Below are 22,305 nucleotides of genomic sequence, written 5' to 3' on the forward strand. Positions count from 1 at the left end.
TCCCTCATCAGTCCTTGCCTTTCCAAAATATGTACATCCTGTCCCTCAGGATTCCCTCCAACAAAGTGTCCACCACCGACGTCAGGCTCACCGGTCTATAGTTCCCTGACTTTTGCTTACCGCCCTTCTTAAACAGTGGCACCACGTTAGTCAACCTCCAGTCTTCTGGCACCTCACCTGTTACTATCGATGATACAAATATCTCAGTAACAGGCCCTACAATCAGTTCCCTAGCTTCCCACAGAGTTCTTGGGTACACCTGATCAGGTCCTGGGGATTTATCCACTTTTATGCGTTTCAAGTCATCCAGCTCTTTTCTCTTCTGAAATGTGGACATTTCTCACGATGTCACCACCTACTTCCCTACAGTCTATATCTTCCATGAGAGAAAGAGAAGTGAACCTTTAACATCGCAAAGGTGGGCACATTCTCCCCGCGGATAGGGAACGGTGGGCACATTCTCCCCGCGGATAGGGAACGGTGGGCATATTCTCCCCGCGGGTAGGGAACGGTGGGCACATTCTCCTCGTGGGTAGGGAACGGTGGGCCCGTTCTCCCCGCGGATAGGGAATGGTGAGCCCGGTCTCCCTGCGGGTAGGGAACGGTGGGCCCGTTCTCCTCGCGGGTAGGGAACGGTGGGCCCGTTCTCCTCGTGGGTAGGGAACGGTGGGCCCGTTCTCCCTGCGGATAGGGAACGGTGGGCCCATTCTCCCTGCGGATAGGGAACGGTGGGCTCGTTCTCCCCGCGGATAGGGAACGGTGGGCCCGTTCTCCTCGCGGGTAGGGAACGGTGGGCCCGTTCTCCCTGCGGATAGGGAACGGTGGGCACATTCTCCTCGCGGGTAGGGAACGGTGGGCCCGTTCTCCCTGCGGATAGGGAACGGTGGGCACATTCTCCTCGCGGGTAGGGAACGGTGGGCCCGTTCTCCCTGCGGATAGGGAACGGTGGGCCCATTCTCCCTGCGGATAGGGAACGGTGGGCTCGTTCTCCCCGCGGATAGGGAACGGTGGGCCCGTTCTCCTCGCGGGTAGGGAACGGTGGGCCCGTTCTCCCTGCGGATAGGGAACGGTGGGCACATTCTCCTCGCGGGTAGGGAACGGTGGGCCCGTTCTCCCTGCGGATAGGGAACGGTGGGCACATTCTCCTCGCGGGTAGGGAACGGTGGGCCCGTTCTCCCTGCGGATAGGGAACGGTGGGCCCGTTCTCCCTGCGGATAGGGAACGGTGGGCCCGTTCTCCTCGCGGGTAGGGAACGGTGGGCCCCTCTTTGCAGAATCACTGCTGAGTGTGTGAGGAGATGCCCCACAACTACATAACTACCTGCACTGAACTCTACAGACAATGGAAGCCTGGTTTTGTTTTTAAATCATTCCACTTTAGTGTCAGGTTTCAGCAGTGTGACCCACAGTATTACTCTGACATGTCACACAGTAACGTAATGAGCTATTCTCAAACAGAGAACTCTGTTCACGTCCAAGCTCTGCAGTAATTCGCTGAGTTTGTCACTGACAGGTTCTCGTATCCCTCAGTGTTACAGCTCAAGGAGCTCAGTTTGGAACTTCAGATACACAAACAAAATGGATGTGACAGCTTGTCCACTGCTGGTGTCACCTGAACAGGCAACTCCTCCTCAGCAGTCAGTTCGATAACTCCTTCAAACGATCAAAATACTCCTTTGCACATTGCAGAGGTTCTTGTCCTATACTATCTTGCTGCAGTGCACTCGGGTTAGATGGGGAGACCCATACCTGGTGATGCAGTCATCAGAACCCACAAGGTTCCTATTGACCAGAGGGGGTAGTGTATTAAACCACTGCTGGACGGCTATACCCATGAGCAGGGGAGGGTCCAGTTTCCCTTTTGTCAGTTAACCACAGCACATGGCATTACCTTAACTTGGATCATGGATTCATAGGAATAGGAGGTGGCCATTCAGCCCGCTGAACCTTTTCCTGCATTAGGGCGATCATGGCTTCAGGGCAGATAAGTTACTCGGATTACATCTGGGTAGATGTGCTTTGTCTTCACTTTCCGTCCAGATGGGCCATGACTGTTCTCTTGGAGACATTAGCACTGATCAGACAGCAGCAGCTCCAATAACCCCAGTCCAACAGAAAACAGTAGTAGAGCCATGGACTCTCTGTCCAGTGAGCTAACAGGAACGAGGTGACCAGTGCGACGTCCAAGGCTGTGCTTCAGAGATGTTGAAGACTCGACATACCGGCAGTAACGTATGGGCGTCTCTGGCTGAGGAAATCGATAATAACTCCCATACACCACCTGCAGCCCCACAGACGCCAACCCCAAACACAACCCACACCTCACTCAATCGTTTCATATGGCAGAGCCCACCTCCAGTGGGATGGATCCCTTCAGAAAAGGTGCTCCACAGCAATCATTCACAATCCCTATTCCCGGAAACAGACAGCTTGCTGGGTATTCAACAGCTTTTGTCTCTATCTCACTATATCCAGAGAATCACTTGCAAAGGTTTCTCTTTCAGTCACTAAACTTTGGGAGTGGTCACCTTGTTTCTCATTGACACACTGCTCCTTAGTGTCATCCTCTGAAACTAGTCTTTGCCTGAACTTTGATGTACAATGTTATGTTCCAGGCCCCTCCCCCTCAGCAAGGTAACCCAGTCCCTAATTTTGCGAGTTGTTTGAAGCAGGTGTGAAGTGGGCATTCCAGGAGAGAATCAGCTAGGAAAAAACACTTTTGTTTTAAACAAAACAGAATTTATTTCCAAGATTATGGAATGAAACACAAACAACAGAAAACAGAATACTGAATAACTTAATCGCTTTGAAATCCCAACAGATCATCCCAACTTAATGTTGTTCCCAATATTTGCAACAGTCCCCGTAAACACTCCTTGGCACAAAAGGTAAAATCAAACCCAGGGTCTGACAGGAGAGGGGTCAGTGGGGGGGGGTGAAATCAGCCTGGACCTGCTTTTGTGGGTCCAGCAGCCTTCCTTCACACCGGCACAAACCAGAGAAGCTGGCCCCTCCCCTTTCACTGTACACGTGCTTTCTTTTAAACTTCGAGCTCTCTACCTGAGGCAGTATCTGTTAGTGATTATCAAATTGGCCCCAAAACCCTCCAACCCCCAGACTTTTTGGAGTCTCTGTCATTTATGATCTCTCTGGAAAAAAGGCCAAGGATACCATCACCTTGTTAACGGACAGCATTGTCAGAACAACTCCCCCAGCACCACTCGATGCTGCCACTGTTGCTAAATTACGAGGCTTTTTTGCAACATCTGGTGATGGATGAGCAGAAATGTTCTCCAATTCAACACTGGGGAGATCAAAACATCTGTTTTCATTCTTCCTCCACACTCAGTCCCCCAACTCCCAACCTCATCCCTCTCCGAGGCATCTGAGTCTATACCAGTTTATGTCATATTTGCCCTTGGGTCATGTTTCTGATCTTGTATATGTACCATCTTTTGTGCCACATCATCTAAGTTCCTATTTGACTCAACCTGCCTGTTTGATGTATTAGGTCACTTACAGTGTGAAAACAGGCCCTTCAGCCCAAGTCCACACCGACCCTCCGAAGAGCAACCCACCCAGACCCATTCCCCTACATTTACCCCTTACCTAACACTACGGGCAATTTAGCATGGCCAATTCACCTGACCCGCACATCTTTGTGACTGTGGGAGGAAACCGGAGCACCCGGAGGAAACCCACACAGACACGGGGAGAATGTGCAAACTCCACACAGATGGTTGCCTGAGTCGGGAATTGAACCCGGGTCCCTGGCGCTGTGAGGCAGCAGTGCTAACCACTGTGCCACCGTGCCACTTGTTTCTGAAACCCTCAGCCCTCTGTTGAGTACGTGGTTGATCTTCCAAATTCCACCATCATGTAGTGGAGACCACCTAAAACTCTCACCAAGTCTGTTCACTCACCCATCATCTGGTTACTAGCTGATCAAGCTCCACCTTGATTTTAAACCCCCATGGCCTCCCTTCTGTCTCTGTAATCTCCTCTAGCCCCACAATTCCTCAAGTTATCAGTGTTGCTGTAATTCCAATCTTGAGCGTGTCCTGACCTTAACCGTTCCACCAATTACAGGCCTGTCTTCACCTGCCTGCTCCTGAACTCGGGAATTTTCTCCCTACACTTCTCTGCTTCTATGATGCTTTGTAAAACCTACTTTTTTGAGTAAGCTTTTGATCCAATATCTCACTGTATGGCTCAATTTATTTTCTTTTATAACTTATTTTAAATCACTGCACTAAATATGGGCATTGCTGGCTGGTACAGCATTTACTGCTATCCCCAATTGTCCTGCAGCTGAGTGACTTGCTGAGCTATTTCAGGGGGCAGTTAAGAAGCATCCACATTACTGTGGGTCTGTAGTCACAGGTGGAGGTGTGGGTGAGGGAAGGATGGCAGTATCCTTCCCTAAAGGACATCAGTGAACCAGATAATCAATAATCATGGTCATCATGACAAAGTATAACTTTCACTTCCGGATCATTTATATAATTCATTGAATTTATTAATTATGTTAAAGGTGCTACCTAAATTAAAGTTTTGTTGCTGGCGTCCTTTCCCAGCAAAAGTCTACCAAGCTCAATCTTGAAAAGTGTCTCCCAAAGGAAACTTGTTAAAGACTCAGGAAAAGTGTACCAAAGCCAGGGACAAATAAGGAGAGACTCCCCTTTTTAATAAATACACATACATATTTAGTTTGTAAACTGTTACCAGCAAAATGTCAAACCACATTTAAATTAGTGTGAACAAATCTGAAAAGACAGTCTGATTGTATTGCATGCTATCTCTCCATATTCCAGCCCTTTGATTAGAGTCCTGATATTCAAATGGCAAAAACCATGCAAATGTGACCTCTGGGTTTGATGATGTGCAGTCAGATTCACAACAAAGGGTATTCACAGTAAATCAGCTTCAACAGCAGGGAACCACAGTTAAAAAGAAATTCAAAGCAACTGTCCTATCATTGTAACCCATCACTGACATGAAGCAGCACTGATTAACCCTTCTGAGGATGGAACAGCTTTCAGAACCTGCACCTTAACTGACAACAATTTCCTGTAAATAGGAGACACAGGAGGATTACAACCAGCACCTCACAGGCTTCTGCCTCACACAGCTAACAACTAAAGGTTCAAAGGAAACCATTTAAAGCAAGGACAGAGAAAGTAAATATGTTGAAGCTCTGAGCTTGTTCTATGTGAGGTTTACTGATGTACACAACAACTGAATAACTCTTTAACACAGCAGGGAAGGAAGGGGCTGCATGTGCCCACCGTCTAACATCAAGCCCAGGCCTGGCTCCACGGAAGGCTGTGAAGGCCTGAGTTTTTGTGGACTGCCAGGAGGTTCAGGTGGTTGCCCTGACAAGAGCACTTCAGGCTCAAGGACAGGAATGACGTCATTCTTCGCTAATCTCTGTCCCTTACCTACAGCCGTTCAAGTGAACAGATCAGACGGGCAAGGGCAGGCGCTGGCTCAGTTTACTCAACTCCACAGGACTCTGAAGCTGCCACAGGGGTCACTTTTGAACAGCAGTGACCCCGAGGCATGGGGTAAAAACCTCACACTGATTCAAGGGGTTACACTACAAACTGAGAGGCTGAACATTTCTCAGGATATTAATGAGCTACAGTCGGAACTGGAGAACTCTTAACCAGTGTACATTTATAGTGCGTATACAGAGACAAACAACATCTCACTCATATTTACATCTTTGCACTGAAATGAGACTTAAAATAAAACACTGGGTGTGAAGCATAAATTATTGCTTTAATGAAGTTGTTCAAATGGTACAGGTCTGAGGCAGCCATTGAGTGCACTGTGAGGAGAAAGTGAGGACTGCAGATGTGGAGATCAGAGCTGAAAATGTATTGCTGGAAAAGCGCAGCAGGCCAGGCAGCATCCAAGGAGCAGGGGATTCGACGTTTCGGGCATAAGCCCTTCTTCAGGAAACCTGATTCCTGAAGAAGGGCTTATGCCCGAAACGTCGAATCTCCTGCTCCTTGGATGCTGCCTGGCCTGCTGCGCTTTTCCAGCAATACATTTTTCAGCATTGAGTGCACTGTGCCTGTAAGCTCTTTGAGTGAGTGATCCAAATAGTTCCACTTCCCTGACCTTTCCCCTTGGCCTATGATTCTTATCCCTTCAAGTATTTCCTCCAAATCGTTTGCAAAGTTCCTCTTGAATTTGCTTCTGCAGTCTCTCAGGCAAGGCTTGCTGTGATAAAACCTTTAATCTGGAATCTGAAACTCTGTTTCTAGAATTCACACCCAAAAGTAAAAAAAAAGCCCACGGATTTCTTCTTGGCTGGAGATCAATGGGATTAAAACGCTCCCAGTCTCCAACTGGGAGAAACGATTGAGGGTAACAAACTGCCCTTGTGGTAAGACTCAGTGAGACAGTCTATCGGTGAGATAGCAGCTCAGAGTGGGTTTCAGGCTGAGGAGGTTTCTCCTGGTGTGTACACTGAGGAGTTTACACTCAACTGCCAGAGGCAATGACAGGCAAGTCACTGGGAAGCCAGCAGAACCCCGTCTCTTACAACAGAACATAACAGGAGCAGGAGCAGGCCATTTGACCCCTTGAGCCTGCTGCCCCATTCAGTAAGATCATGACTAATCATATCAAGGCCTCAGCTTCACATACCAACCTGCTCACCATGACCCTTCACTCCATTACTGTTCAAAATCTATCTTTGCCATAAAAACATTCACCGAGATAGCCTCAACTGCTTCACTGGGCGGGGAACTTGGAGACTCTGGATCGACTGGATAAATCTCCACCCCGGAGATCCTCCACACCCAATCTGAGCGATCCTCTAACAAGGGTAAAAAATGAGGTCTGCAGATGCTGGAGATCACAGTTGAAAATGTGTTGCTGGTTAAAGCACAGCAGGTCAGGCAGCATCCAAGGAACAGGAAATTCGACGTTTCGGGCATAAGCCCTTCATCAGGAAACTTTCAACTTTCAATCCTCTAACAAGACAGCTTTACAGAGTTACAGGATAGCTGGGAAAGAACTCAAAAATGGACTGAGGAGAGCTAAGAGGGGACACAAACAAAAAGCCTTGGTGGGAAGGATTAGGGAAAGCCCAAAGGCGTTCTACACTTACAGGAAGAATAAGAGAATGACCAGAGAGAGGGTAGGTCCGATCAGGGATAGTGGAGGGAACTTGTGCCCAGCGTCTGAAGGGGTAGGGAAGGCCCTAAATGAGTTTTTTGCTTCAGTATTCACTAGGGAGAGGGACCTTGTTGATAGTGAGAACACCGTGGACCAGGTTAATAGGCTTGAACAGATTGATGTTAAAAGAATGGATGTGCTGGAAATTCTGGGAAGCATCACGATAGATAAGTCCCCAGGGTTGGACCAGATATATCCAAGGTTACTACAGGAAACAAGAAGTGAGATTGTTGCGCCTCTGGCAATGATCTTTGCATCCTCACTCTACATGGGACTAATACTAGATGATTGGAGGGAGGCAACTGTTGTTCCTCTGTTCAAAAAAGGGATTCGGGAAATCCCTGGGAATTACAGACCAGTCAGTCTTATGTCTACCAGTCTGTGATAAGCAAGGTACTGGAAAGGATTCTGAGGGATAGGATTTACGACGATTTGAAAAAACATAGCGTGATTAGAGATAGTCAGCATGGCTTTGAGAGGGGCAGGTCGTGCCTCACAAACCTGATTGAGTTCTTTGTGGATGTGACAAGACAAGTTGACGAAGGTCAGGCAGTGGATGTGGTGTATGTGGATTTCAGTAAGACATCTGATAAGGTTCCCCACGGTAGGCTCATTCAGAAAGTTCGGAGGTATGGGATACAGGGATATTTGGCTGTCTGGAAACAGAATTGGCTGGCCGAAATAAGACGGCGAGTGGTAGTGGATGGAAAGTATTCCACCTGGAGGTCAGTGGTGTCCCGCACGGATCTGTTCTTGGGCCTCTGCTCTTTGTAGATTTTATAAATGACTTGGATGAAGAAGTGGAAGGGTGGGTTAGTAAGTTGCCGATGACATAAGGGTCAGTGGTATTGGAGATAGTGTGGAGGGCTGTTGCAGGTTACAACAAGTCATCGACAGGATGTAGAGCTGGGCTGAGAAGTAACAGGTGGAGTTCAACCTGGATAAATGTAAAGTGATTCAGTTAGGAAAGTCAAATTTGAATGCAGAATACAGGGTTAAAGGCAGGATTCTTGGCAGTGTGGAGGAACAGCAGAAACTTGGGGTCCATGTACATAGATCCCTCAAAGGTGACACCCCAGTTGTTAGGGTTGTTAAGAAGGCGTATGGTGTTTTGGCTTTCATCAGCTGGGGGACTGAGTTTAAGAGCTGTGAGGTTTTGCTGCAAGTATGACTCTGTAAAACCCTGGTTAGGCCACACTTGGAATATAGCGTCCAGTTCTGGTCGCCTCATTGTAGGAAGGATGTAGATGTTTAGAGAGGGTGCAGAGGAGATTTACCAGGACACTGCCTGGACTGGAGGATTTGTCTTATGAAGAAAGATTGAATGAACTAGGGCTTTCCACACTGGGGAGGAGGAAGACAGGTGACTTAATACAGGTGTACAAGGTAATTTAAGTTAGATTAGACTTACAGTGTGGAAACAGGCCCTTCGGCCCAACAAGTCCACACCGACCCGCCGAAGCGAAACCCACCCATACCCCTACATTACCCCTTACCTAACACTACGGGCAATTTAGCATGGCCAATTCACCTGACCCGCACATTTTTGGACTGTGGGAGGAAACCGGAGCACCCGGAGGAAACCCACGCAGACACGGGGAGAACGTGCAAACTCCACACAGTCAGTCGCCTGAGTCGGGAATTGAACCCGGGTCTTCAGGCGCTGTGAGGCAGCAGTGCTAACCACTGTGCCACCGTGCCGCCCACGGTGAGAGGCATAGATAGAGTAGATAGCCAGAGATTTTTCTCCAGGGCAGAAATGGCTGCCATGAGGGATTATAATTTTAAAATGATTGGAGGAAGGTTTATGGGAGATGTCAGAGGTAGGTTTTTTACACAGAGAGTGGTGGGTGTGTGGAATACACTGCCAGCGGTGGGAGTAGAGTCAGGGACATTAGGGACATTTAAGCAACTGCTGGACAAGCCCATGGACGGCAGTAAATTGAGGGGTGTGTAGGTTAGGGTAATCTTAGATTAAGATAAATGCTCAGCACAACATCATGGGCTGAAGGGCCTGTACTGTGCTGTACTGTTCTATGCTCTATATGACCTCACATACCAGAATTAAACCTCATCCAACCCAATGATCTCTGCTCTCCTTCCATTCCAGTTGATGATTATCTCCCTAACACTAACAGCCACACCTTCAACTGCCTAAGGCCAGAACTACCAAATTCCTTCTAAATGTGCACACCCCCAGACATGCCAGAAAACCCAGCTCTTAAACCAACCTTTCAGCCAGGAACTCACATTTATCAACAAGACTCGCTTTTACAAAGAACCGCCGGATGTTCGATTCTGTTACAGACGTCAGATGTATGCAGTTTGCACGTGCTCACAAATAGGTGTGTTAATGAGGAGAGAGGGGAGGAAGGGGTTACCCTACCTGGTCGTACAGCACCCATCACTGCCCGCGATGCTTTCAGAACAGCCTGGTAGATATCTCGCTGGTCAGGGGTGAACCTGCCATTGGCTGGAAATGAGCAGGTGATGTCAGAACCATAGCAATAATATTCACCGCCCATATCAAAGAGGCTGCAAGTATAAAAATACAGTGTATTGGTAAAAGATAATCACAAAGTCTCTCAGCAGGGGCTAAATTCAAAGCAACATTTAAGTTAGGTTAATACAGCACAAGGTTATAATGGAGTAAGGCTCCCATCAAACACTCCCAGGACAGTGACAGCATGGGGTTAGGTAGAGAGTAAAGCTCCCTCTGCAGTGTCCCCCTCATCAGAAACTCCCAGGACAGGGACAGCATGGAGTTAGATAGAGAGTAAGGATCCCTCTACCCTCCCAGGACAGTACTGATCATGCCTGACTGCTGTTGTAAATGTTCAGGTGTTACACTCAGCTTCTTTATTAGATCGACATCTATTAGTGAAATGAGCAGGTGCCAATTTTTCCTTGTAACGCTCTCCTCCTTTGCTAAAGGCACAGAGTCTTGCTGGGGCAGGCAAGGAGATATATGCTGCATTAAAGTGATTCAAATTCAGATTGGCACATCCATGCAAATGAAAAAAGTCACAGCAAAACCTGATCAAACAGAGGGCATGGCCAGAAACGCGGACACACATCCAGCTCCTATCATCATCACCAAGTCAATGGCAGCCCTACAACCCAATCTCACAAATGCCAGGGGTAGGAAGTTGGGCCCAGGTAAGGAGAGAGTAGGTGGACATGCAGTTGAGAGAAAGAGGGAGGTTGAGAAAGGAAGATGGACAGTATATGAGCACAGCAACAAAGAGGAGATCACTTCAATCCTTCAGTGAGACCTGAAGGTCTGCTCCCTAATATAACTCACCTTTCTCAAATCATCTTCATATCTTTGGAGAATTTAAGTCTATCATTTTTCCAAAAAGATTAATTATTGATCCAGCATTGATTACAACAAGCGTCTCCACTCTTTTGTTCAAAATGTTTCCTAATTTCAATCCTGAAATCTCTGGCTGTAATTAGGTGATGCTCCCAAGTACTAGAGTCTCCATTCTCTACATTGTCTGTTATCATGGGAAGGAGACCAACACCATATACAGCACTTTGTGTGTGCTCTCAGTCAAGATCTAGATAATTCCAGCAAAAGTTCTAAAGTGTTAAACAAGAGTCATATCTGACTCAACACGTGAACTCTGTTTCTCTCTGTCCAAATGCTGTCAGACCAGCTGAGTTTCTCCATCACTTTCAGTTCGTTTCTGATTCAGGCCTGTTTGAGACCAGGCTGAGTTTGAGTTGTTCAGTCAGCTGATGCCTTCTGATGAAAGGTTAAAGACGCTGGATGGGTATTCACCAGGGCTTCGATGAAGGGAGGTGACCTCATTCAAACATTAAAGATTTTGACTGGGGTTTAACAGGTGGGGGAACCTAAAACCAGGGGCACCACTTAAAAATCAGGGGTCTCCCAATTAAGAGCCAGTTCTGGGGAATCTTTTCTCAAAGGGTCATTAATGTTTGGCATTCTCTCCTACAAAGATTCAGTGAATCTACTGAAAGTCGAGTTAAACAGACGTTTGATCAATGAGGGAAGTCAAGGCTGTGGGAGAGTGACAGGAAAGTGGAGTTGAGTTCAGACCAGCCATGATTCTACTGAACAACAGAGCAGGCTAGAGGCGCCAAACAGCCTGCTGCCCTCAATACGTGTGCTGTTTCCTGTTCTCATACAGTATGAGACGACACTACAGTTGTAATCATGGCTGTCTTCCCTGATCAATTCGTGAAGATGAAAGTCTCAACAAGACCTAAACACCACCTTGAATGGTGAAATGTCATCAACCAAGGCTAACTGGTGACATTATATAAACATTGCTAAGTAGTGCACAAGGACAATTTTGACCAAACTCTGAAAGGTCAGCTACAAGAGATACTCAAAGAGGAAGGGTTTTAGGGAGACAGTCCAAGAGGCAGAATGGTTTAGGAAGGGTACACCGAGAGCTCGGAACACCGAGAACACCGAAGGAACAGCTCCCAACGAAGCCCAGATGCAAACTGGGAATGTGTGAAGGACCAGAAAAGGAGTGTCAAGATCCGAAGGCTGTTGGAAGGAGTCACAAAGCAGGGAGGGACATGGTTCGGAGCTTGCCTGGAAACAAGGTGGACAACTTTAAAATCAAGGAGTTGTCAACCTGTCGCCAATGTATATGTCATGATTGATATGACAGAGCAGCAGGTCAATGTCATCTTGTGACGACAGTATGCCTTAATTTGACAGAGCCAGCTGTGATTGATCACTTCTTGCTATAGACTGGAATTAGGTCAAGTCAGAACAGATCAAAGACTGAAGGTTTGTGGGTGAACCCTCCGTGCAGTATCAAGGCACACCGTGACTCAGCTGTAAAACACAACACATCACACAATTCCAGCAACGTGGTCTGCTGGCAGGCTTAGCCCTTTGTAGAAAAGGACAGAGTTACTACATTCATTCCAAACTGCTATACACATCATCATTCTGCTCCCTAGCCTGAATCACCATCATTTAGACATTTCCAAGAGTTATTCTCAATCTTTGGGGTAGCCGAGTGTAAGTGACTTCATATTTTCACATGAATATTTTCAAGCAGTTATAGAGTCAGGTCCAACTCACCCACACCAACCAGACAGCCCAATCTGACCTCATCCCATTGACCCACACTCGGCCCATATCCCTCCTAACCCTTCCTATTCACACACCCATCCAGATGCCAGTTAGATGTTGTTATTGTCCCAGTGTGTGGAACTTGCAGGGGTGGGAGGTCATCTCCGTCTGCCTGGCACACAGTGCACTTCCCCATGTCTCTCAATTAAGTTGTATTCATATAGTGCCTTTGATCACCTCAATGTCCCAAAGGACTTGCCAGAAAAAGACGTACTTTTAAAGAGTAATTGTTCTAAAATAGAAACCCCACCGTTACTCTCAATGCAAGCTCCCATACAGGAAGGAGACAATAACTAGATAATGTCTTAGTCATGTTGGGTGACAACTATCAGAATGACACAGCATAAGAGAAGGCCATTTGGCCCACTGTGGTTGGACTGGCTTCCCCTATCTCTCTGTAGCCTTCTCCTGTTTAAGCCTTCATCCAATCCCCCCTTGAGGATTATTACTGAACCTGTTTCCATTGGCCTTGCAGACAGCATGTTCTTGACCTTAACCAGCAGTGATTTCCCGCAGAGATTCAGCTTGTGTCTTCGGATTGCAGTCTCCTTACAATACTGCAAACTGTAGAAACTTTCACATCCGCTTGAGAAAATAGACTTGGTTTCATGTCTCATTTTGCCCTCCCCCCAACCCAATCAAGCTATCTTTGTTCACCAAAAGAGACAAGGATCTCTCTCCAGCTGACCACCAGCCCCCTTCCCTCAAACACTGCACAGTGAAACTATTACCAACAGTTCCAGAACAACACCATCATTAACACCGGCTGTCTCAGTCTCCTGACAGAGACTCAACTCACCTTACTGATCAAAGGAAGCCGAGTACTGAAGCAAATCATAGACCTGAACTGAACACACACCATGCTGGAGATCCCTGCACGTCAGGCAGCATCCATACAGGGATCTCCAGCACGCTAACACCGACGTTAGATAACAGTGGTTAGCACTGCTGCCTCACAGTGCCAGAGACCCGGGTTCAATTCCCGACTCAGGCGACTGTGTGGAGTTGCACATTCTCCCCGTGTCTGCGTGGGTTTCCTCCGGGTGCTCCGGTTTCCTCCCACAGTCCAAAGATGTGCGGGTCAGGTGAATTGGCCATGCTAAATTGCCCGTAGTGTTAGGTCAAGGGGTAAGTGTATGGGAATGGGTCTGGATGGGTTACTCTTTGGAGGGTCGGTGTGGACTTGTTGGGCCAAAGGGGCTGTTTCCACACTGTAGGGAATCTAATCGAATCTAATCTAATCTAACTCTTTGTCAGAACTGACACGCACTTGCTCGCTCTCCATGGATGCTGCCTGCCCTGAAGAATGCTTGACTGAAGTGTATGGGATAATGTTAAGAAATGACTGATCCAATGTTGGATCACTCCAGTTGTGACACACAATCTCCATACAACCGGACCAGCATGGACCAGCCCAGCAGGTTCAGGGGCTGGATGGTCTTTTCCTAATCCATAAAGGCCGACTCACTCTGAGAGTATGAGGGTGGGTATGAGAGTGAGAGAATTAATTCTAGAACAAAGGGACAAAATCGTAAAGTCAGTGCCAGGAGCTGAGTGACAGTGTCAGATAGCACGTTCTCACATAAGGGGAGCTCCAAGTCTGGAATGCTTTCTCCAGGAAGAGCTTGATTCTAGGTGTTAGGTTTAAAAAATCAAACCCGAGATGCATGAATTTGTTTGTTTAAGGGTGCTAGGGGTCATGGTTTAACATACAGTCAGCTAGACTTCAAATTAACAAAGAGATATGGCCAAGGGCTGGAATAGTTTCACCCTCCCACCTCAGCCAGGACAGCATTTCCACCCAGCCTGTCCAAGATGGGAAGAATCGATCTCGACCCAGTAAGTAATCAGCACGGTGTCAGCCCAACCCCTAGTTATCAGGACAATCACTTCAGGAAGGTGTGCTGTCCCTCTCCTAGATTCTTGTTGCTGATCAAGGAGATTGGAATGTTGCCTAACCAGAGTGCAGCGTCATTAACCAAAACTGCCAGTAACCACAGCTCACTTCAGCAAATACCAGATTCAATATTAACCCTCTTTCTGCCAGAAAACAGACAGCTTTGAAAACAAAGGGTTGGCTGGATCAGCCCTCGTGGCCATTCCGACAGCTGAGGAGTGTCCCTCCTGATGCACTGGCCCCATATTCAGAGCTCAGGCCTTAAGTGAGCAACTCCCTGAGCTCGGACATTGTCCCGTTGACTCTGTACACAGCCTGTTTTTCTCCAGCATGTCGATACAATTTAGCTTCCCTGCCGTGCACAGAAATGCTTTCACTACGCACCCCAGGCTGGAAGGCTTGAATCTGCCCCTATTACCCTGCTCTGAGGTGAGGGATGAAAGTTCCCTGGTCACATGCACCTGCCTTAAGACTCGCACAGAGAGGGGGAGAGGCAGAAATGGAAGGGCCTGAAGACAGAATGGTGGCGGGAGAAGGCCGTGTGGTGGGAACGGGGTTATGCCGAAGTGGGGCCAGGAGGAGGGAGAATGAGCAACAAACCAGGGCTCTGAGGGCAGGTGACAGATAGAAATGCAGAGGGGAAGCAGGTGTAATGGTATCAAGCTGGAGATGACAGCAAGCACACTGTTCTTCTCTGTAACATACACAGTTAATGTGTCTCCAGACAGGAGGCAACACTGAGCCACAGTCAGCATCATCCACAGTGACAACCGCTTCCCTGTGTGAGAGAGAGCAAGTGAGAGAGAATCAACGTTTCTGGGAAAAGCCCTTCATCAGGAAATCTGATTATGCCTGAAATATTGACTCTCCTGCTCCTCAGATGCTGCCTGACCTGCCGTGATTTTCCAGCAACACACTCTTGACTCGAGTCTCCAGCATCTGCAATCCTCACTTTCGCCTGCGTGAGAGAGTACGTGTGTGTGTGTGTGTGTGTGTGTCTGGGGCTCTCAGTAAGATCAGCAAAGGCACTGTCAGAGGATGCAAGCACTGAGTGCAGAGATACTGCACACCCCCAGGGACAGGCAACAGCAACACCTCCTGCAGCACAACACTGCCATCTCCTGGTCAGCAATATCATTCACACCATGTATACACCAGACAGTGGCAAGTTACACTGTGAGTGCACCTGTAGCACGTTCACACAACTCAGGGGTGTGGATTTGGAGGAGCCGGTGTTGGACTGGGGTGTACAAAGTTAAAAATCACACAATACCAGGTTACAGTCCAACAGGTTTAATTGGAAGCACACTAGCTTTTGGAGCGACGCTCCTTCATCAGGAGATAGTGGAGGGCTCGATCGTAACACAGAATTTACAGCAAAAATCTACAGTGTGATGTAACTGAAATTATACATTGAAACATTGATTGTCTGTTGAGCCTTTCATCTGTTCGAATACAGTGATAGTCTCACTTCTTTCATGTGTAAATCACAAAACCTTTTTTGAAAACCAACATAATCCAAAGGGAACCACAGAGTTAGGGCAAGTGACCAAAAACACAGAGATAGCACGAGTTAGGGAAGATGTGAGGAGGGGTGGGGGAGCAGAGAGAGTGAGAGAGTGAGAGAGAGAGAGAGAGAGAGAGAGAGAGAGAGAGAGGACAGCGAGAGAGAGAGAGAGAGGGGGAGACAGAGAAAGAGAGAGAGGGAGAGGGGGACAGAGAGAGAGAGGGGGGAAGAGGGGGACAGAGAGAGAGAGAGCACGAGAGAGAGAGGGAGGGAGAGGGGGACAGAGAGAGAGAGAGAGGGAGGGCGAGGGGGGGGACAGCGAGAGCGAGACAGGGCGAGGGGGGGACAGCAAGCGCGGGACAGAGAGCGAGCGCGCGCGGGGCAGAGAGAGAGCGAGCGCGGGGCAGAGAGAGAGCGAGCGCGGGGCAGAGAGAGAGCGAGCGCAGGGCAGAGAGAGAGAGAGCGAGCGAGGGAGGGAGAGAGCGAGCGCGGGAGGGGGAGAGAGAGAGAGAGCGAGCGCGGGAGGGAGAGAGAGATAGCGAGCGCGGGAGGGAGAGAGCGAGAGCGAGCGCGGGAGGGAGAGAGAGAGAGAGCGAGCGCGGGAGGGAGAGAGCGAGAGCGGGAGGGAGAGAGCGAGAGCGGGAGGGAGAGAGCGAGGGCGGGAGGGAGAGAGAGAGAATGAGCGCGGGAGGGAGAGAGCGTGAGCGAGCGCGGGAGGGAGAGAGCGTGAGCGAGCGCGGGAGGGAGAGAGCGTGAGCGAGTGCGGGAGGGAGAGAGCGTGAGCGAGCGCGGGAGGGAGAGAGGGAGAGAGCGAGCGCGGGAGGGAGAGAGCGAGCGCGGGAGGGAGAGAGCGAGAGCGAGCGCGGGAGGGAGAGAGCGAGCGCGGGAGGGAGAGAGCGAGAGCGAGCGCGGGAGGGAGAGAGCGAGAGCGAGAGCGAGCGCGGGAGGGAGAGAGAGAGAGCGAGCGCAGGAGGGAGAGAGCGAGAGCGAGCGCGGCAGGGAGAGAGCGTGAGCGAGCGCGGGAGGGAGAGAGAGAGAGAGCGAGCGCGGGAGGGAGAGAGAGAGAGAGCGAGCGCGGGAGGGAGAGAGCGAGAGCGGGAGGGAGAGAGCGAGAGCGAGCGCGGGAGGGAGAGAGCGAGAGCGAGCGCGGGAGGGAGAGAGCGAGAGCGAGAGCGAGCGCGGGAGGGAGAGAGTGTGAGCGAGCGCGGGAGGGAGAGAGTGTGAGCGAGCGCGTGAGGGAGAGAGAGAGAGAGCGAGCGCAGGAGGGAGAGAGCGAGAGCGAGCGCGGCAGGGAGAGAGCCTGAGCGAGCGAGCGCGGGAGGGAGAGAGAGCGAGCGAGTGTGGGAGGGAGAGAGAGAGAGAGAGAGAGCGCGGGAGGGAGAGAGAGAGAGAGAGCGAGGGCGGGGGAGAGGGAGGGCGGGGGAGAGCGAGGGCGGGGGAGAGCGAGGGCGGGGGAGAGCGAGGGCGGGGGAGAGCGAGGGCGGGGGAGAGCGAGGGCGGGGGAGAGCGAGGGCGGGGGAGAGAGAGGGCGGGGGAGAGAGAGGGCGGGGGAGAGAGAGGGCGGGGGAGAGAGAGGGCGGGTGAGAGAGAGGGCGGGGGTGAGAGAGAGGGCGGGGGGAGAGAGAGGGCGGGGGAGAGAGAGCGGGGGAGAGAGAGAGCGGGGGAGAGAGAGAGCAGGGGAGAGAGAGAGCGGGGGAGAGAGACAGGGCGCGAGAGAGAGGGCGCGGGAAAGAGAGGGCGCTGGAAAGAGAGGGCGCGACAGAGAAGCACCAGAGACCCCCCTGCTGTCCAGTGGCAACACTCAGCTGATGAACTCTGAAACAAGGGGACTATGTAGTCAGCCACAGTGACATGGACACAATGAACCATGGAAGGATTTGAGAAGATATCGCACCAGAATCGAGTCAATGTGCCTCAGTTGGTAACACACCCAGTCAGTGAACATTAAATGAGAGTTGACCATGTGTTTGTAGCCAGGTCTGCTGTCTGCCTTATCAGGGTACCAGCCCCATGCTTCCTGCAGCTAGTGTCACTGATGTACAATGACAGTCCCTTCCTACCCAATCTCTGCGTTGATCAGATGCGGATTAATGGACTAGGCCTCCTCCCTCAGCCTGTGGACAGAGCCTGATGCACTCTCTGTTGCAAGTAGGACCAGGGAAATTGCCAACACTGCTGGCCAATAGTCCACCCACAAGCACCATCATCAAAAAGCTGCTGGCTTTATGTATGTGTGGGATCTTGCTATTGTAACAGACACACCTTTTATTTGGACTATAGGGCGAAAATAAGATAACTGGACACTGTTTTAAAAGGGGAGAAGGTACAAAGAGTCATTTGCAGCTTTGGAAAATCATGGGAAGTTAATTGGCGTATACACTGCCCAGTCAGGCAAAGCTATCTGTATGTGTTCAGGGTAATTCAGAGCGTTCAGATATAGTTGTCGTGAACTGTAAGGCAGGGAGCTAGAATTTGTTTGTAAAAACAACAATGATGGAGATAAAGAGTATATGGCTCCTTTAAACTGCTTTTCTAAGCTGGGAGATTTATACAGGGTAAGTAGCTGCAGATTACAGACAGTTCTGAAATTGAAATGTGTATCAATTGGCTGTGTGATGGAACCTTAGGCTTGTTATGATACTTTAGCCATGAGCTTGTATCAGTTATAACTAATTTAAACCAGGCTCATTTAAATCTGATAGTTGTGACAACCTCAGACCAATGGAAATGTATGAAAATTGATATGTCTCAGGTATATAAGGAGAGGGGTTTTGAAAACTGCCATCAGAGGAGTAAACATCGAGCTCTGACCAGAAATCTCAAGGCTCTTTAAGAAGGCACCATCCGTCCATAAAAGGAACCACGGCACTTCTCTCTAAGAGTCCTCACAGATAAACTCCGAGAGAAAACATCCCTGACAGCAGGATCGGTGAAAGAAAGGCGTTTGTGACGGAGAGACAGTGAAGGATGCAGAACATTCTGAAAGACATATTCTGTGTAGACTTTGAGAAACTAAGTTTTAATTTATTTTTTTCTTCTTACTTGGGTTTATATAAGTGAGACTTGCGGTTATTGGAAAAGCATTTTGTTTGGTGAGGGAATAATTAGTGGTTCAGGGGGCATTGTTCTGTTTGTACACTGACAGGGTTAAATCAATAAATTGTTACTTTTTACTTATAATGTGGATATCACAGATTTTCTTTCATTTAACCACTCATTTATGGGCGGCACGGTGGCACAGTGGTTAGCACTGCTGCCTCACAGCGCCTGAGACCCGGGTTCAATTCCCGACTCAGGCGACTGACTGTGTGGAGTTTGCACGTTCTCCCTGTGTCTGCGTGGGTTTCCTCCGGGTGCTCCGGTTTCCTCCCACAGTCCAAAGATGTGCGGGTCAGGTGAATTGGCCATGCTAAATTGCCCGTAGTGTTAGGTAAGGGGTAAGTATAGGGGTATGGGTGGGTTGCGCTTCGGCGGGTCGGTGTGGACTTGTTGGGCCGAAGGGCCTGTTTCCACACTGTAAGTAATCTAATCTAATCACTCCTTTGAACAGATTATAAAGGCAAGACAAGCCTCTCTGAGTAGCCCGGTTTTAATTATCACAGGAGTACAACCTTTCCCCGATATGACACAGTCTCTTGATGTTTAAATAAAAAATGTGGTTGGGATGTAAGGCAGCAGCAAGGGTCTGGGCTGAATGTCACATTGCACAGACACCATCTGTAGCACTCCCTCTGCAGTGTCACCCTGGGTTTTGTTCTCAGGTCTTGTGTACAAGTTGAGACAGGTCTCACCTTCGGGCTGTGCTGACTGACGTCAACTGAAAGCTGTATGGGGCTGTGAGAGCTCAGAGACTGCAGCTTTACAGAGACAATCCGGAATCACTCATCAATTGTGTGTCAGAGATCACAGAGAGTGAGTGAGAATGAAACCAAAACAGAGGAGTGTCCTGGGGGGGGGCTGATACCTCATTCGGATGACCCCTTTCTCCAGACAAACAGGAAAATCAAAGTCGAATGGACTGAAAATGGTTTCAATAATCAAAGTGCAAATCATCACTGAGTTATCACAATAGATACCCAGAGTCTTCCACTCACGCAAACACCCTCTCCCCCCCACCATCTACAATCCACAGTCTCGCAGCACCCAATGCTGCCCTCCGCCTCCCTCACACAGACATCCCCATTCATATCCCTTTCCCCACTAATACACACACTGACATGAAGCCCAGAAATACTAATGGCTCTGCAACACAAGCACCTTCAATGGAAAGACCTGCATTTATAGAACATTTTCTACCTCAGGATATCTCAAAGCACTTTCCAGCCAATGAAGTTTTGTCAGAGTATAACGATGTTGTGATCTAGGAAGCAAATCAATGGGTTCACAGCAAACTCCTACAGACAGCAAAGTGAAAATGACCAGGTAACGCCTGTTGCCAGGTTGGTTGGATACATGTATTGGTCAGGATCTGAGCACACAATTACTCCACTCTTATTTAAATAATCTTTCAGAGCCACCTGAGGGGACAGTTGAAGATGTCAGCTGAAGGATGAAAGCACAGACAGCACAGCAGCCCCTCAGTACGACACTGGGATGTCAGGTTGGATTACAGTTTCCAGATAGTCATGGACTTGCTGACTGGGAGGTGAGGGCTAGGTCCACAGCTAAGGCTCACTTGCTGACTGGGAGGTGAGGGCTAGGTCCACAGCTAAGGCTCACTTGCTGACTGGGAGGTGAGGGCTAGGTCCACAGCTAAGGCTCACTTGCTGACTGGGAGGTGAGGGCTAGGTCCACAGCTAAGGCTCACTAACAGATTTGCTTGTAAACTGGGCTGAGACCAGGAACTTCCTACTCCACAGCACAGGAGCTGACCTGACCAGGTTTAATCTCAGTGGTCAGAAATTGCGTTGTCCTTGGTCCAAGTGTACCACACCCCATCTCCACCAACTCCATCCCCACCCATCATCCTCTCTGTCACTGCCAAGGCCCATTTCTTCTGCCCCTCACCGCCAACCCCAACCCTATCAAGTGGACAAAAATTCTACAGATGAAATATAACAGAGGGGAAAATGAGAGGTAATGCACTTTGGCTGGAAGAACAGGAGGAGCTGGACATCATTTAAATGGAGAGACTGCAGAAAGCCAAGGACCAGGGGGATTTGGGAGCCTTTGTTCATGACTCACAATAAACAACATCCAAGTTCAGGGGATAACAGGGAAGGCAAATGGAATGTTGGGCCTTTATTTCAAAGAGAAAGGAATATAAAAGTTGGGAGGTTTTGTTAAAACTGTACAAGGCACACTCACCAGCCCACGGCTAAAATACTGAATGATTATTAGATTAGACTTACAGTGTGGAAACAGGCCCTTCGGCCCAACAAGTCCACACCGACCCGCCGAAGCGCAACCCACCCATACCCCTACATTTACCCCTTACCTAACACTACGGGCAATTTAGCTTGGCCAATTCACCTGACCCGCACATCTTTGTGACTGTGGGAGGAAACCGGAGCACCCGGAGGAAACCCACGCAGACACGGGGAGAACGTGCAAACTCCACACAGTCAGTCACCTGAGTCGGGAATTGAACCCGGGTCTACAGGCGCTGTGAGGCAGCAGTGCTAACCACTGTGCCACCGTGCCGCCCATAAAATTTATTTGTGATTCCATATTCACATCAGCAACAGTGTCCTGTTCCTGAGTGAATACTGATGAAAAGTACTGATTTAATGTCTCTCCAATCTCCTCCGCCTCCACACACAACTTCCCACTACTATCCTTGACTGGACCGATACCTACCCTAGTCATCCTTTTATTCTTGACATACCTATAGAAAGCCTTTGGGTTTTCCCTAATCCTACCAGCTAAAGACTTTTCATGTCCCCTTCTCGCTTTTCTTAGCTCCCTCTTTAGCTCCTTCCTGGCTACCTTATAACTCTCAATCGCCCCTACTGAACCTTCACGCCTCATCTTTACATATGCCGCCTTCTTCCCTTTCACAAGGGACTCCAATTCCTTACTAAACCACGGCTGCCTCACAAGGCCCTTTACACCATGCCTGACTGGTACATACCTATCGAGGACACGCAGTAGCTGCTCCTTGAACAATCCCCACATCTCATTAGTGTTCTTCTCTTGAAGCCTGTTTTTCCAATCCACACAACCTAAGTCATGCCTCACTGCATCATAATTTCCCTGCCCCCAGCTATAGCTCTTGCCCTGCGGCGCACGATTATCCCTCTCCATCACTAAAGTAAAAGTCACCGAGTTGTGGTCACTGTCCCCGAAGTGCTCACCTACCTCCAAGTCTAACACCTGGCCTGGTTCATTACCTAGAACCAAATCCAATATAGCCTCCCCTCTTGTTGGCCTGTCGACATATTGTGTCAGGAAACCCTCCTGCACACATTGTACAAACACCCACCCATCTAATGAACTCGAGCTATAGCTCTCCCAGTCAATATCTGGGAAGTTAAAGTCCCCCATAACAACCACCCTGCTACCTTCACTCTTTTCCTGAATCATCCTCGCAATATTATCCTCTACTTCTCTAGGACTATTAGGAGGCCTGTAGAAAACA

The 22,305-nt window shown here is 49.1% G+C and overlaps 1 protein-coding gene across 1 annotated transcript in view; it reads right to left on the reverse strand.

Moving 5' to 3' along the window:
• Positions 1 to 22,305, reverse strand: part of pepd (peptidase D) — a 168,311-nt gene that overhangs the window by 26,260 nt on the left and 119,746 nt on the right. The window contains exon 12 of the mRNA XM_060837549.1: positions 9,580 to 9,728. Coding sequence (XP_060693532.1) covers positions 9,580 to 9,728 — 149 coding nt within the window. The remainder of the gene's footprint in view (positions 1 to 9,579; positions 9,729 to 22,305) is intronic.

Source organism: Hemiscyllium ocellatum, chromosome 17 (genome assembly GCF_020745735.1).
Source record: "Hemiscyllium ocellatum isolate sHemOce1 chromosome 17, sHemOce1.pat.X.cur, whole genome shotgun sequence".
NCBI classification, from domain to species: domain Eukaryota; kingdom Metazoa; phylum Chordata; class Chondrichthyes; order Orectolobiformes; family Hemiscylliidae; genus Hemiscyllium; species Hemiscyllium ocellatum.